Here is a 16,518-nt window from a genome sequence, read left to right on the forward strand (position 1 = left end):
CTGACTTCTGCTTTCTAGAACATTTATTTTACACGGGACAACCTTGTCCCCACAGCAAACACAGCAAACTACCAATATAAGCAAGTGAGCAAATAAACTAAACCAAAATCCATGGTCTTTCATCAGACTGAGAGGGGCAATTCAAGCTCCGTGCTTCTCCCTTGCCCTCTGCTCCTGGAGCACTAAACTCTCTGTAGGGCCACCCTCACTTACTGGTCATCTGTTGCAAGTGGTCCCCAACCTTCCAGCCAGGCAGAGTCTTAGCACCTGACCAGCTGCAGATGGGTCTCAACCTCCGCAGGTTGAGCACCTTTTTTGTATTTTTTTTTTTTTTTTTTTTTTTTTTTTTACAAGGGATGCAGGTTAACTCTTAACATGGCTCAGCTCTTCTAATACATGAACTGAACAGGGGCATTTCAGCATAAATAGATACTTTGGCATGAAGCTTTGGATTGGGTACAAGATTTCTCATTAACAAATGCCACTTTTCCAGCTGGTTGGGAACAGAAGTGAACACAGAAAGGTCATTTTTCCCTTTCAGAATCTGTGCGGCTGAATGAGTTATGCCAGATACGGTGCAGCATCCTACAGGCCCCTCCTCCCTGCACTTGCAAAGCTGCCTCTTGGGTTTTCTACCAGTAAAGCCAGGCTGTTGACCTCAGCAGGCCCCAGCTGTCGCCCATTACATTCTGTAACAGCTTTGCTTTTAAAAGAGCTGGTAATATGAATGGTCCCCATTAGCTCTGCCTGAAGACTGTAAGAGAAACTCTTTATACCTGCCTGCAGATATTAAAGCAAGCAGCCTGGGTGAAAGAGCAGATTTTTCTTCCTCCTTGCCTCACTCACTATTTACATGGCAACCAGTGAAACTAAGAAGGAAATGGAACAGGAAAAAAGCCTTACTTTGGAGGATCCATGTCTGAGAAGGACATGAAAAAAAACAAAGTCAGGCATCAGTTGAGCTCTGCAGCAAGGAGGAAATTCTCACTCCTTAGTCCAACAGTGCTTATGGGTTTTTTTTTTCCCCAATCCATGAATGCTGGAGGATGGCGAGGTGGTAACAGTTGTGGTGGTAGAGAAGGAGGAATATCACCTCCCAAAGCACTCACCAAAATGAGCCTACTCTGAAGAGGACAACTAGATTTTCCACCAGGTGATGCTTAGAGGTTAGAAATGAGGTTATTCAGATGGGAAAATATCTATCAGGATTTACTTGCTCCCTCTCAAATGGATGAAAAGCCATTTTTCCAGTGATGTCAAAAATCTCATAGTTTTAAAGCAAACAGCATTGAGTTCACAAGATCAAATGATAGTAGTAAGGAAATGACCTCTTCGAGCTGAAGGAGTTGCAGTTCTGTTTATTTCTATCTAAGCCATAGGAGTTGTAAATATACTTGCCAAAATTACATGCTATGTGAATCTCTACATCCTGAGAGAAACTTGTTCATGCTGGATCTGTATAATATATCATTTTTGTTACTAGAACTTTGTAACCTCTTGGGAAGCTGCAGCTGTTTACCAAGCAAATATCTGGCAGCATGTTTCAAGCATACTTTTACCTTAGCATCCTCCTCTGCTGTCACTCAGTGTACAAGGGGACATCATTACCACATGAGGAAACAAGTCAGGAGAAGCTCATGGCCCTAACTGCTGCAGGTCTAAAGTCTTCTTCCAGGGGAGGGTTCACTTGCATGAATGTCTAGGACAGTTAAAGTCGGTTAAATTTGTGCAAGAGTAACCTGTCAAAGCTACAGATTCAGTATTTAATTTAACAGAGTATGTGCAAGATGAAACCGAAGTGCTCTACAGGTGACTATTTAGAGCAAGCATTCACAATTCTTTGCTGATGTAAATTACTTCTAGTATTAAAGGTACATGAGGCCTTGGGCAATCTACAATTGTCCTCTGTCAAGAGGAGACATGCAAATTAATTGAGTTACATAAGAGACCTATGTGTACATATGATTAACACATGAGACACCAACATGAGACCTCATGTTTACCAGGAAAAAGATACTTAATTCAAATGTATCTTTTAGATTAGAATAATATTGGTTATCTGTATTATGGATGAAGGGTTAAGGTGTGGTCAAACTAAGTATGCAGAAATTAACAGTGCAATGTGAAATATACAGTTAAAGGTACTAGGCCCATGGCCGTTACACCGGGGGGAGGGGGGGGTGGAGTTTACAAGAAAACAGCTACAGAAATAAAGTGGTTACATGCTACGACCCCTTTAGGAGGCCTACAGGCCACTAATAGCACAGCAGATAGCTGGCACCAGAAAAATTCCCAAAGATCTTGGCAATGCTAAATGTCTCTTCTGACACACAGGAGGGGAAGGAACTACTGAGCTGAGCTAAAAGGCAGAAGTAGAAGGGTGTGAGTGTGACAGTGTGTGTGTGACTGGGGATCCGTGTGCTTTGGAACAGCATCTGCTCACAGTACTGCCAATTACTGCACAAAGAATGAGCTAACACACTAGGTTAAATTAAAGGCCAATTATTTGGGTGTGCAGCAGAAGGAAGAGAAAGGGCTACAGGCAGCAACCCTGCCCCATTCACTCACCTGGAATCAGACATAGTTACACATTTAGGCTAGGGACAGACATTTAAAAAGCCCGAGTCTGAACTGATTCAATCTTTGCAGGTTAGTCTAACCTACAAAGCTTGAACTGATTTGGAGGTGGATAGCCATTCCCTTTTCATTTCAGAAATGCAGGCACATGCCTACAGTGGCTCAGGCAACAAGCCCGGGGGCACTAGAGCAGCCCTCTCTTACCCCCCCTCTCAGGTCAGCACTGTGGAAGGGATCACCAGGCCCAGGCAGGACACTCCGATTAGTGAAGGGTCTCCCTGCTGAGGAGGAGGGAGCCAGCAGGGAGTTAATAAGAGACCACTGAGTTACACAGCAGGGAGTTACACAGGGAGTTGTTAGTATTCAGCACCCCATCAACAAAACAAAAGGATCACTCATTAGTTTAAGTTCTTCTTAAACAACTATTTCCAAGGAAGGAACAGAGAGACATTACTAGCTACAGGCCTATGCAAAGTGGCTAGTATTAATTTTTGATTCAGCTGGCTTGGGGGACAGCGATTCAATTAGGTGATTTGAATCACTGTCCCAAATTGATTAGGCTGAATCTGCTGAATCAGCCAAATCTCCAAATTGAACAGCCCCCATCCCTTGTCCACTCTCCCAACCTGTCAATGGCTGCCCCAGTTGGCCCCAGCCTCCTGGCTCTTTAAAAAAAAAAAAAGAGCCCAGCACTAACCAGCTGCTGCCAGGTTGGGGGGGGGCAATCTCTGTTGCTACCCACTGTCCCATGCTGCATGGGGGGCTCTGTCATGAGCCCCCAGAGGCCCTGATGGCCATTGCAGCAGCTGGTGAGTGGGGACTTTTAAAAATAAATAAATAAAAAGAACCAGAAGCTGGGGTCAGGCAGGGCAGCCATGGCAGAGGGGGGCTGGGAGAGCAAGTGGTGGTCAGGGGGGTTGGGGAAGCAAGCAGGGGATGGGGCCTGGCAGGGGTGTCCCCATGGTCCCACCCTACAGCTCCCCCTCCCCCTACTTAACAGCACAGAGTCCAGGGCCACCTCCCTTCGGCAGCAAGTGGGAACTGCCCTAATCTCTGAATCAATTCGGACCTTTTTATTGGTCTCCTGATTCAATTCCAATTCACAGATTTGGCTCCTGAATCAGGCCAAATCTTCTCTGAATCGAATCAGCACCCGAAGCTTTGTACAGCACTACTAGCTACCTGCTGATTACCTCCAAAGAGCCCCAGGTGGATATTGTCCTGTCTACCTTTGTCCCATCTCCCACAGCACAGACTGTAGCCAGTATATGGTCTGCTAGCTAATGCTGAGAGGTGTCTGCATAAGGCAGAGGGGACGGGAGAATCCCTGCTTGAGCAGGGAGTGGTGAGGGTGGGCGGGGAGCATGAGGAAGCCAGGCACACTGCTGTGCCTGCCATCTCTGCAAGAGCTGCAGTGGGGGAGCAGGGGGAGGGGCCAGCCCTGCTGGGCTGGAACAGACAGCAGAGTCCTGCCCAGCAAAGCATCTGGGATGCTGGAGGATTCTGATTTAACTTAAACCAGGAAGGGGTTTGGGACAGACACTGCATAAACTGGTTTGACCCAAATCATTTAAGTCTGATACTACCTTCAACCGGGTTCATTTCAAACCAGCTTCAGCCATTTTCAAACTGGTTTACATGCACTGAACTTCTGTTCTGTTACATGTTTAAGCCAGTTTCTGGTCACTTAATGGTCTATGTGTAATATCTGTCCCTAGCCTTAAAGCTCAAGCATCATCCAGTAGCCAGGCTGTCCAGGCCAGAGAGGGTTCCAGGTGGTATGCAGAGAAGTTTTTGCCTCCCCCACTCCATATGCACCATTTTTGCAGCTGAAGATGGAGGAAGCACAGGCTAGATGTGTAAAAATAGCATTTTGATACAGCAATCAATTTGTGCCTTCCCATTCACTTCAAACCCCTAAGCCTAGCACTTGTAAGTGTGGCGTACGGGCTGCGGCTTTCCTCACCTCTCTACTCAGAAGCTCAACTTCACCAAGCTATACAGAACCCAGGCTGCAGATCTGATTTACCTGGCTCTCCAGGAGTTACGCTACAATTCAATTATGACTGAAGCCTCACTTCCTGGCTTAACTGAGCCCTTTCTAAGCCCTGGCTATACACCAGACCAAGAAGGAGGCTCTGACCAGGGGACCTCCAGTGACTGAGGCCATCTTCCATTTCCTCATCCATTTATGTCTGTGGACAGAGTAACACTGGGCAGCATCAACTGGCTTCTTGGACTTGTGGCCAGTGTGCTCCCCTCGAAGACATCATTATAAGCTGTTGACCCACAATCCCATCCCGGTTTTCATTTTAGTTGCCCCAAGTATTCAGTTGTTGCACACTTAATAGCCCTTCTAAGAAGAGAGGGATAGCAGTTTCTGTGTGGGCCCCAGCCCACAGCCTCCCATGTATAACCAATAGACTTGGCTTAACGGAGAAGCAGCATGAGCCAAGGGGCAGAGTCTTGGGTTTGAGTCAAGAGACTTAGGTTCTTGCTGGTTTCTCCTTTCTGGTCTTTAGCAAATCATTTGCCTTATCCTGTACTTGTACTTCAGTCCCATTTCCCACCTTCCCCCTCCTATTTATACTGCAGGCAGCATTTCAATGCTCATACAATGATTTTAGCAGTGCTTGTGCTTTCAGGAAGGGCTCTAGTTATTGCCCAAGTAAAAACAACTGAGATGGTAAACAGGTGCTTCTGGGACATAGGAAATATTCCACTCCAGCTAACAAGGAGGAAAATTATTAGCAGCAAGATGATCAGAGCATAGCAAATTAATGTTCTCATATCTGAACTAAAAGGAAAGTTTAAGGTAGTCTCTATGGCATTTAAAAAATATTATCATTGCTAAATGCACATAATTTAAGACCAGCTACACCTAAATTAACTGAATAGCTACAATTCCACATTCATCTTGAAACAGTTGTAAAGTTCCTGAGCCATACACTGAGAGAAAAAAGTGAAGAGAAAGAAGAGACTGTTCTTCATATCCCCTCCCCACCCCCATTTCCCCCCTCGCTCACATTTCTCAGAGGCAAAGAAAAGGAGGGAGAGTAATAATGGGACAAAAAAGCATGGCTCCTCTAATTCAACTATGAACCTGGTTATGAGCAACCAAAAAAAAAAAAATCACCACACCTATTTAAAATGAGCCACAACCCTACACGAAACTGATAAAGAGACATCTTGGGATAGTGTACTCCAAGCACAAAACCAGTATCACAGAGAGGTATCCTACTTTGGCTGTCTCAGTAAAGAGGCCAAGAAGATTAGGCTATGCTTGTAGGTGGTCAACTGACTGGAGAGCACCAAGTGAACATGTTCCAGCTCCATTTGGTCACCCTGCTCCTTTTCCAGACGATTTGAGTTTCCAGGGCTGTTGATTCATTCCCCATAGCATTTAAGGGAATACATTAATGAATTAGGAACATCTTGCATCTCCACCAAATAAAAATAAAAACCTTTGGAACTGCCTGACTGTGCAATCGATACATCTTGGCTTAGGAACAACACATTTTAAACTGGGTGCATTTGGCAGAAAATCTCCAGATTTCAAGTCCTGACCTTACTGAATTCAATGAGTTGGGGGGGCAGGGTATCACCACCGACTTCAGGGAAGGTTTCCCCTTGGAAACGCAGTCTCTTCTTTCATAACCAAGATGTGAAATAGAAACATCAGAGGTTTGGGGTTTTGTTTTTTTGTTTTTTATACAGTGTGCTTTTACTGCTAACAGTGGGTGTAAACACCCATTAGCACTGTGTCAGCAAGAGAGATCGGAGATACGTGCGCATGTTTTCTACATATTCTAGCAAGAATCAGATGGAAAGAGAGCAGTGAAAGAAAGAAAGTGAGATTTTTTATTTGAAAATTAGAACGTCTGTTGATAATTCTTAGCGTTTTTCCTGTTCTTAGTCTTAAATTACAGAAGTGGACATTATGTGCGTGCCTCTTACTAGAATCATAAAAAAGTATAACCGGAAGGGACTTCAGGAGGTCACCTAGTCCAGCCCCCTGCTCAAGGCAGGATCACCCCATCTAAACCATCCTAGATAATTGTTTGTCTAACTGAAAAGTGCCATATCAATTCAGTAGCACCTTTCCCCCAAAACAGATAATAATAATAATAATAATAATAATAATAATAATAATACAGTTTTAGCCCGTGATGCAGCAAACACTTAAAGACATGCTTAGTTTATGGATACAAGTATGTTACTTACCTTCTTCGGTGCCTGCAAAATCAGGGCTATATATTATTTTGCTTATTGCCCCCAGGCAGTTTTGTAACATTCAAAGGAGACATCACTCAAAGGAGATGCCCTAACAAAGCGGTGTACTCCCGACCACTATTGTTTACACATTAGTTAATTGTAAGATATAGTCTAAAGTTGTAGAAGGACAAATTGAAACAGTAACCACAAAAATTAAGTGATCTAAATTGTTCCACCCTGACTTCACTGGTCCTTACAAGACTCACCGACTCCTGCAGAAGTCAGAACAACCTATTCCACAATAAACCACATTACCAAACTTAGGCTAGGTACATATATTACACTTTTACCAGTATAAACAATCAGAAAACAGTCTGTGACCATAACTATAACAATGACAAAATAGAAATTTGACACACAGACTGATTTAACAATGGCAGAACCCAGTCTAAGATTTGCCTTCCCTCCACCAAAGCAGGGATGTGTGTTCTGTTTGCTGCCAATCTAGATTACACCGCTTACAGAAAACCACATAATTTAGACTGATCCCACCTCAGGCTGTTTGATTATCTGTACCTAGCCTTGAAGACCAGATTGTGAGCCCCTTACTTCCTCCCACAAGTAGTTCTTATTGCTTACACCCATACATTAAGGGGTTCACATTCTGGCCATAAGTACCAGATGTTAGCAAATAATTAAATACAGCCCAGTAATACCATTATAAGAGGTCTGCAATCCATATTACAACAGCAGTCTCTAAAACTGGCTTTGTGACTATTTTGTCCCAGCATTTTCACAACTTGTAGAAAATAAGCTGGTTATGTAAAAACAATCTTTCACAGATTGTAACACCTCTCTTTTGAGGAAGCGCCTAATGGCATCTTTAGTGATAATTAGCACAAAAAAAAAAAATATACCCACTAACCCCCGCCCTGCAAAAACACACCATTAAAAACACTCTGCATTATTCTTTTAAGTCAAAGGAAGTTTGATTCTCAGTTATTCTCCACAGCAAAATGCATTTGTGCATAATATGGTGCTGGTTAGTCTTCCTAAACTATTTGAAGTTTTTAATGTAAAAGGAAAAAAAACAAACAAACAACTGATTCAACATTTACATAAAACGAATGCCTACTTGCTGGCTTTACCAATCTCTCTTCTGAACAGCCCTGAGCGCCTGGCATTACTGGAGCAGGTTTCTTGAACAGCCCAGACCCAGCATAGGATCAGGATTTTTAAAATTGGTAGCACTAAAGGTACCTGTGTAGCCCCATTTCTGGGAGTCCTTGCTCAGAGCCTATAGTTCCCCCAGACAAGGTGGAGGCCTCTACACAGAGTTGTCTCTAGTTGTTCCTAGCAGGAAAGCCAGACGCAGGTGGTGCTGCTTTGCAATTGCCCGGGGGGGGGGGGGGGGGGGGGGGGGGGTTCCCAAGCACTGGCCTGAGCTGCACAGTTTATACCGCACAGATGAAGACCAAGGCTCAGTAAGTCGTGGAGCTAGGGGACTCTTATACTATCCTCCCCCTGCACTCACCCAAAGCGAAAGCCTGAAAGCCCTGCCCCTAGAGCTCCTTTGCTATTGCTCCTATCCTGCTTTCTCTGCCTGAGAACAATGAAGTTAGCCCCATCTCTTCATGCCCATGCACGCCCCTTCTCCCCCCAAACCCTCCCCCTACTTGCTACCTCTTGCCTGTCTCCATACTGCTGCCCCTGAGCATGGACACTAGGGAGGCAGCTGCAATTTCAGCCCCAGAGAAACCTGTGAGGCAGCCTGCACAGGTGCTGGTCTCTGCAGCTAAGGGAGAGAGGAGCTCTCCCAGGACTATCCTGAGCTCCCTCCTCTTTGTCACTGAAGCGAAGGGGTATAGACCTCCAGCCCCAGCTTACTCTTATTTTCTTGGGCAGCACAATGGAGAAAAGAAAAATAACCCTCCCCATTAAGGAAAAGAGATTTAATTAGATTACCCATTAGCACCTTATTAACCCCCCAGGACAGGAGGAAGAGGAACTGCAGAGTAAATGGTCTATGCAACAAACTTCCTCCTATAAACATGGTCTGTCCATAGGTGAACTATGCACCGTTTGCATTGTGGACAAGTATCTATAGTGGAGAACAACAGTCCCTGCAGGACTCCTGCCACTGTGGAGGACCTCCTAACCAGCTGGAAGCAACAGGCTTCTCTGCAGCATTTACAGCTGCATGCTACCTGCTACTTAATTTGTGCTGCAAACCAGCACGCACCCTGCTGCACATGGGGAGCTTGCCCTAGAGCCCTCTTTCTCAGCAGCGAAGGCGCAGGCCTTGGTCGCTTGAGCTAGAGGAGACTCCTTTTCAGCTGAGAGTTAGGAGCAGCTCCTTTAGCCTTAAAAACAGTAGGCAGCAGCAGGAGGAACAGACAGAAAACTGGATACCACATCACTTCAACAGGAGGGTTATGCAAGTCAGACTACAACAGCAGCCCTATCTTCTCCAAGAATTTTTTTTTTCTGCTCTAAGGAATGAGAGATTGGCATATATATATATGTGTGTATACTAGAGAGATTTATACGTATAAATCATATACAATACATATATTAAAACATTCATTTCAGTTTTTATTTAATACTTAGACACACAAGCTGCCGCTATTTTCTCTGTAAGTTGCAATGAAAAACACTTCAACTGACGTTTATCATGGTCAGGTTTCATTTTTATCTTATTCCTATGCCTTCACCATTTTTTCTTATACATTTTCTCTCATGCGCCAGTCCCCCTGTATTACAGCCTTTAAATCCGATCTAAAATGTGAGGAAAAGGAGAGATTGTTCCAAGACAGATGCTTGCTACATCATTTTACAACCTAAAGCACATTTATGAACAAAACATAAACCTGGGGTAATACAGGCTCATGATGGAAACCTTGACAGTAACTTGAAGCAAATATTGAAGAAGAGCTATTACCTCAACCCACCACCATAAATACTTTTCAAAGTCAATTATAAGGGTTCCTTTTTGAAATGCATGCTTACACTGTGCACATCTCCTTCAAAAATGTGGCACTACAGCTCATAATAGCTTTTTTTATAGCTGTTATGGTCTATTGGTTCAAAAATCCATTAAAAATAGTCCTTAAATACTTATAGGTTTGATTGATCACAATAGGGTGCAGTATTGAGTAAATACGTGCTTTAAACATTTTCTAAATAAAGGTTTCTGCAAGAGACCTCAGTAGCTTTGAAGTAGCCATTATATCCTTTCATATCAAACTTTCTGTGTTTCCATGACAATTTCTTTTCTTAATACTCATAACATTTTACCCTGTTCTTTTTCAAACCTTGATATAAATATTCAAGAAATCTCTCTCTCATATTAACAATATTACTAAACAATCCTCAAGACACCTTGGTTTATAAGTTAAACACTTCAGTCTTCAGCCTTATTTGTAATTATTCTCAGCAAAAATAAAGTTCTTGTTAACTCTAGATAAATGTTTCCTCTGGGAAACACTTTGCTTTTCCATCCTCAATTTGGCCAGTTGTGTGCAAGTGTTTGCAGCACAATTCTGGCTATATTTTTTTTTAAAATTATCAGCATCCTGGTACTGCAAATGTCCTCAATAGCATGGATTTGCTGCTGAGCACTTTTGAAAATCTTCCTATTGGTGTACACATCTCCCAGTCTTGGGAGATTTATGTGAACCAAGGACCAGAGAGTCAGCTGAAGAGAAGAGGTCTCCTGTGGACTTCAGTAAGCACCGAACACTGGATAGAAGCAGGGTTTCACTGGCTTTTGCTGGCTTATATTATTATTATTTAGATTTATAACCTGCCCTACCCAAACAGGCTCAGGGGAGCTTACAATAAAAGACAAGCAACCCACAAGAATATAACAGACTCTCCAACACCTCAAAACTTTAAAACCCCACCCCATCCACATTTACTCCCCCACCCATCACCCAGAGGGCAAACCCTCTAGCACATCCCAGCTGTGTTTCCCCAATTCATAAATCTGATTGTTACTACTGAAGCATTGTATTATTTGATGTTTCATATATTAATATAGAGCTTCTGAATCCAGTTATTATTAAAACATTTGTAAAAAGGAATAGATAATAATTAACAATATAGGCTGGATCCTTAGCTGGCATAAATCATCAGAGCTCCATTGGTTTCAATTTATAACCAGCTGAGAAGAAGGCCCTCAAAATCCTCCTGGAATTATACTTTGATTCATCCTCACAAACTATTTAATGCTGAGGATTTAATTTAATTACCTGGAATTCTTTTTCGTTTACTATTATGTTCCATGGGGTGGAAAGAATTAGGGAGAGCAATTGCTAGGTATGTTAATGATAAGACTACTGAAAATCATGACCTTGATATGGCCATAAATAGTGAACAAGATAAGACTCAGAGTTAAGTGGAATGGAGTGTGCGCTATATTATATAGATACATAATCTCCTGCATAAATAGATTATGGACTATTATAACTGTATATATTGTACAGTAAAACGGCTACCCATTATATTCTAATTCCAGCCATAAAAACTCTCTGCGAGGCTTTGACATATTGCTTGTTGGAATTGCCTGCAGTTGGAAAAAAACAGTAACACATAAAAATGAAACTTTTTTTTCCAGGATTAAATTTTGAATTACATAACCTCACCATGCTACTACATACCTTAGGGATAAAATAGGACAACAACTTTAGGGATCCAGAAAGAATATGCACAAAATAAAGGCATCTTAAAAGCCTAAAACAGCTCACACAAAGAGGTAGAGTGTTCAGCACCACAACTTCTAAAGTTTTGTGTGAATAAAATATTTCTATTCAAGAAGGACATCTTGCCTTCTTAAAAGTACACGCTTCCCTAAACCCATATAAGTGCCATGCTTTGACAGCAGTAATTATCTCATGCCAGTTAATATGATATAATATCTACTTATGTGGATATGCTTTAACTTCCAAGAAAAGGTTATTTGTGTTGCACAAATAAAGCACGGTATAATATTTAAAATATTATTTGTACTCAAGTAGTGACTCCCATTAAAAAAGACCCAAAACTTTGAATAAGAACATCACTCTGATTGCAAGATAGATCATTACAAACAGAGAAAATCCCTAACTACTCTTTCTTGCTTACAAATGACAGTATTACCATAAAAGCCAACCATTTCCCACCACTGATGGAGTCTCATATCAAGACTAATTTTATATATTAAAGTTTTGAAACAAATTAGCAGTCTCAGATCCTTGAAATTATATATATTATTTAATATATAAAATTGACTTGACTCTACTCAAGTTAATTTCAGTAGTCTCATAAAGTGATATCAGTTCATATATTCTCAACACATACAGAAGGTTTAATTCAAAGCCATCTGGAAGTGATCTCTGTTTTGTAGTATGGATTCACAATGAAACATTGCCTCGCATTTGTTCCATCAAAACTAGAGAAAATCATTCAATGTACATGACAAATATAACCATTTCACTTGTTGCACCACATTAAGTCTACTTTTGCCCAAAGAAGGATCTGTAAAACGTCTCTGTGATTTTATCAGTACCCCACAAGATATGCAAGAGGTTTTAGGATTAATAGGCTATCACATTAACATTTCATTCATTTGACCACTGCACTGGATAACAATGTAAGCTTGAAATGTGTGTCATACATCTACATGGTCTTATTCCCTTTATAATCTCTAAAATACATCAATAACAATGGTAAGAAATCATACATCTTCTCTTTGAAGCTTTCCTCTCCTTATTTGGACAGTTCTCTTCTAATCTCCAAGAAGGTAAAACTAAGAAATTACTTTGCACTGTGTTTTACTTTTCTTACGAGTCTCCCTCAGCTCTAAAACAGCTTCAGGGGAAAAGAGTTTCTTTAAAAAAAAAACCTTTCTATATACAGGTTCCAGTAAATGTAATTTGAAAGGACATGAAAGAAATCAATTTGGTTTCAAGTGTTTTTCTGTGTACAAATGCTATTTCTGTTTCAAACTCTGTAAAACTTTTCTTATACCAGTCAGATCAAACTGTATGTTTTATGTGCCTGGCAAGTGATTTGTTAAAATTAAATCAATTTGCAAAGCAACAAGCATATATAATCAAATCCTACGCTGTCAAGATTGATCAGATTGCTCACTTACAGCTGGTCATTTGTCATCAAACACATTCTCTGCTTCATATTTAATTTTTACCATAACAGTTTCTTAGTAAGCTAATGTATATTTTTCACTCACCCTCCAAAATTTTTTACATCTCTTCACTCTGGATAGTTTTGATTTGTTCATCCCTGATGTCTGCAGGTCAGATATGTATCCTGGGTGGTTGCAACTGTGTTCTACAATCAGCCTGGTGCCTAAAACAGTAGAGCACTAGGTATTCTTGAAATCAGAGGCACTCCTTAGCTTTTAATGCTGCTTCCAATAACCACACAGTCCACAGCTCAGCATAAAGTAACCAATAGCTGAACGTGACATTAAAAAAAACCAAAAAACCTTTCCATCAAGATCATAGAGAGAGCAGACTTGATCCATCCAAAGCTTGATTTAGGGCGGGGGGAAAAAATTATTGTCAGACATCCAACCTTAAGAAGACACAGGAGCTTGAAAATGGTGGCACTTTAAGACACTGTCATGCTTAGTTTTAACACAGGGATTGTTTTAATCCTGTATTTAAAACAAAATCAAAGCTGCTTTAAAATATATGGAAATGAAGAGAAATTACAAAAACGTCTCCAGTAATCTGCCATGGATGATGCTGAGAATTTCTCATGCAGTTGCTTCTGTTTTGTTTTCTGATGTTCCTTGGCATAAATTCAGCAAACAGAAAATGAAGTGGTAAGTGCCTTAGAAATTCAGCTTTGGGAAAAATAAAACTACCATTATTTCACCATCCAGTTCTGGCATGAGAAAATAACTTTGTTTAAAGAGAGTTCAGAGTTCTTAGGTGCACATAGCGAGTGTGAGACAGATCTTCTTACCAGCTCTTTTTTTTTTGTATCACCAAAACCCCCCCCTGCCATATGATCACTTTAGCGTATGATCCACTAACATCTCACAAGATAAATAATGCCAGGCTGAAAAGCCACTGAATGCTTCAGGAAGTGCCTTGATGATTAAGTATGTGACACAATTTTTTCCTGTGTCAACATTAATCCAAAGCGCCATATTATGGAACAGTGCCTTTCTACAAGTCGGTCATGCAGGATGAGATACGAAAAGGGGTCTTTGCTTGTAATGCCCAGTAACTTTTTGCATGACTCATTTCTTAAGAACAGAGAGGCTATTTCCCTTGTCGTATGTGAATTCTACTTTATTCCTTGTTTAGTACATTTTACCAGCTTCAACTTTCCCTCTAGTCGTAACTGGCCACAGAAAACTTCACTTCCTGCCTGAAAAAAATGTTCTATCATTGCTTTGTGATGCACTGTTAGTGAGTATAGGGCCAAAACTTGACAATCTAGTTCAATTCTCATCTAGTTTATAAAGCATACTATCAAAAAAAATCGCATCCCTCCCTAGTGGGTTATTTGCTTTATAGTGCTACTCACTGCTCTTTGCTGCTTGAGTGGCCAAGATCTATAGATCTGTCATAAGATCCAAAGTTGCAGAGTTCAAATTCTGCTATCATAAGTGAATCCTTAGTAAATACACAAAGAGCCACTGAAGAACAAATTCAGGAGAGAGAAAAAATGTTACGTCTAAAACAATTACTAACTTTGGTCCTCATAAGGAGCGATTTTTATTAGCTTTGGAAGCGACAGACTGTTTTTGCGCAGTTGCTTCACCCTGTTTAATTTTGTTCTAATGTTTAGTGTTAAAGGCCTGATTCTACTTCCTGTGAAAGTCAAACAAAGTTTTGTCATTAACTTTAGCGGGACCAGATCCTTGCTTCATAATGTCTGGTTAGAAACCTCCCCCCAGCACTCCCCCCAAAATTTACTGCATCTCGTTAGAAGCTTTATAAGTAACTTCAGCGTTCTTTAATAATGAGTTTCAGGAATTCTCTAATACCATTCAGTCAAGATAGTATCCACACTTGAATTTTCAAACTTACATTTTCAATCAGGTTGACAAATGTTTTATGCTATTAATCTGCTTATTACAGGAAAGACAGATAAAACAGTTTTATATTCCAGTGTGTCTAGGGATTTAGAAAATACAAGAATCTAGAAGTGATGACATGGAAACACATATTTTAATACTGCCAAGAGGAGCAGTTGTATAACTCCCCAAAGGAGTAGCAATTTTAGAGTGTGTATCATAAATTTTTTGAATCTAAGATGGCCCAGAATTTAAGACGACCCCCCCAGTAATTAGATTCTGTATATGGACAATGTATAAACTTCCAGGTATAGAATCTAAGGGCACTTTCACATGTGCTCTAGGGGTGGTGGTGTGAGGCAGGGGGGGGGTGGTGCTTAATTTGATAAAAATAAAAGCACTACCACCTCTCATGTATCAGTGTCCCTGGGCTTAAAAATGGTGGTTGGGGCCATTTGACAAGCTTTAGTTCAATCATTCCCATGGCCATTTTTAAGCCCGGGGACACTGATGCCTGGAGATAACCTGGAGAGGGTCCAGAGAAGGGCCATTCGTATGGTTAAGGGCTTGCAGGCCAGGCCCTATGAGGAGAGACTAGGGCACCTGGACCTCTTCAGCCTCTGCAAGAGAAGGTTGAGATGCAACCTTGTGGCTGCCTATAAGTTCATCACGGGGGCACAGAAGGGAATTGGTAAGGCTTTACTCATCAAGGGGCCCCTGGGGGTTACAAGAAATAATGGCCACAAGCTAGTACAGAGCAGATTTAGACTGGACATTAGGAAGAACTTCTTCACAGTTCGAGTGGCCAAGGTCTGGAACGGGCTCCCAAGGGAGGTGGTGCTCTCCCCTACCCTGGGGGTCTTCAAGAGGAGGTTAGATAGGCATCTAGCTGGGGTCATCTAAACCCATCACTCTTTCCTGCCTATGCAGGGGGTCGGACTCGATGATCTAATGAGGTCCCTTCCGACCCTAACATCTGTGAATCTATGATACAAGAGGTGCAGGAGGCTGCTGGAGCATGGTAATTACCTCGCTCCGGCAGACTCAGGTTATCGAGTCTGCTCTGATGTGCTGGAATTCCAGCGTGTGAAGCAGCCTCCGCACTTGTGTACAGGCACCCTAAGTATCAGAGGGTTGTCTTGAATTCACCTCCCGCCCCACTACTACAGCAGGGAAAGCAGTGGCTGGGGAGGTCAGGTGCTGAGGACATCAAGCAGCCCACTGGCCCTGTGCCCCCCCCCACGCACACTTCTTCCCCCTGAAGCCTTCCTGCCCCTCTGCTACCTGCACTCCACACCCCCAGCTCCTCACAGCCTCTGCCCCTGCCTTACTCCTCCTAGTCTCCACCTCTTCCCCCACATCTCCCTAGTTTCTACCTCTCCTCCCACAACTTCCCCCCAGCGTCTGCCTCTTCCCACCCCCTCTTACTGTCAGAGGCTGCTCAGGCTCTGTTTCCTCCTGGCACACAGCATGTGGAAGTGCAGCCCATGCCAGGCCATGCAGAATCGTCTTAGATTCAAGTAAATATGGTAGCAGCAACTTCACTGCCTCCAATACAGCCCACAGAATTGAATGGAAACCAGCTCTATGCCATTAAAAAGCATGTCTGCTGAGTAAGAGTTGCATCAAAATGAATAGGTTAGACCTTTGTTCTTCAAATCTAAAACAATGCACCTTGTTTCTGATGTTAG

General features: G+C 42.1%; 1 protein-coding gene across 6 annotated transcripts in view; it reads right to left on the reverse strand.

Annotated features, from left to right (window-relative positions):
- DPP6 (dipeptidyl peptidase like 6) overlaps positions 1–16,518 on the reverse strand; it is a 737,431-nt gene that overhangs the window by 468,994 nt on the left and 251,919 nt on the right. Inside the window, exon 1 of one of the 6 annotated variants that reach the window (XM_019498939.2) lies at positions 13,022–13,123. The exons of the other annotated variants lie outside the window; for them this stretch is intronic. Within the exon in view, the coding sequence (XP_019354484.1) occupies positions 13,022–13,072 (51 nt within the window). The 5' untranslated portion in view covers positions 13,073–13,123. Of the gene's footprint in view, positions 1–13,021; positions 13,124–16,518 lie in introns of those variants that run through there. 6 annotated transcript variants of the gene reach the window in all.

This window comes from Alligator mississippiensis, chromosome 5 (genome assembly GCF_030867095.1).
Source record: "Alligator mississippiensis isolate rAllMis1 chromosome 5, rAllMis1, whole genome shotgun sequence".
Classification (NCBI taxonomy): domain Eukaryota; kingdom Metazoa; phylum Chordata; order Crocodylia; family Alligatoridae; genus Alligator; species Alligator mississippiensis.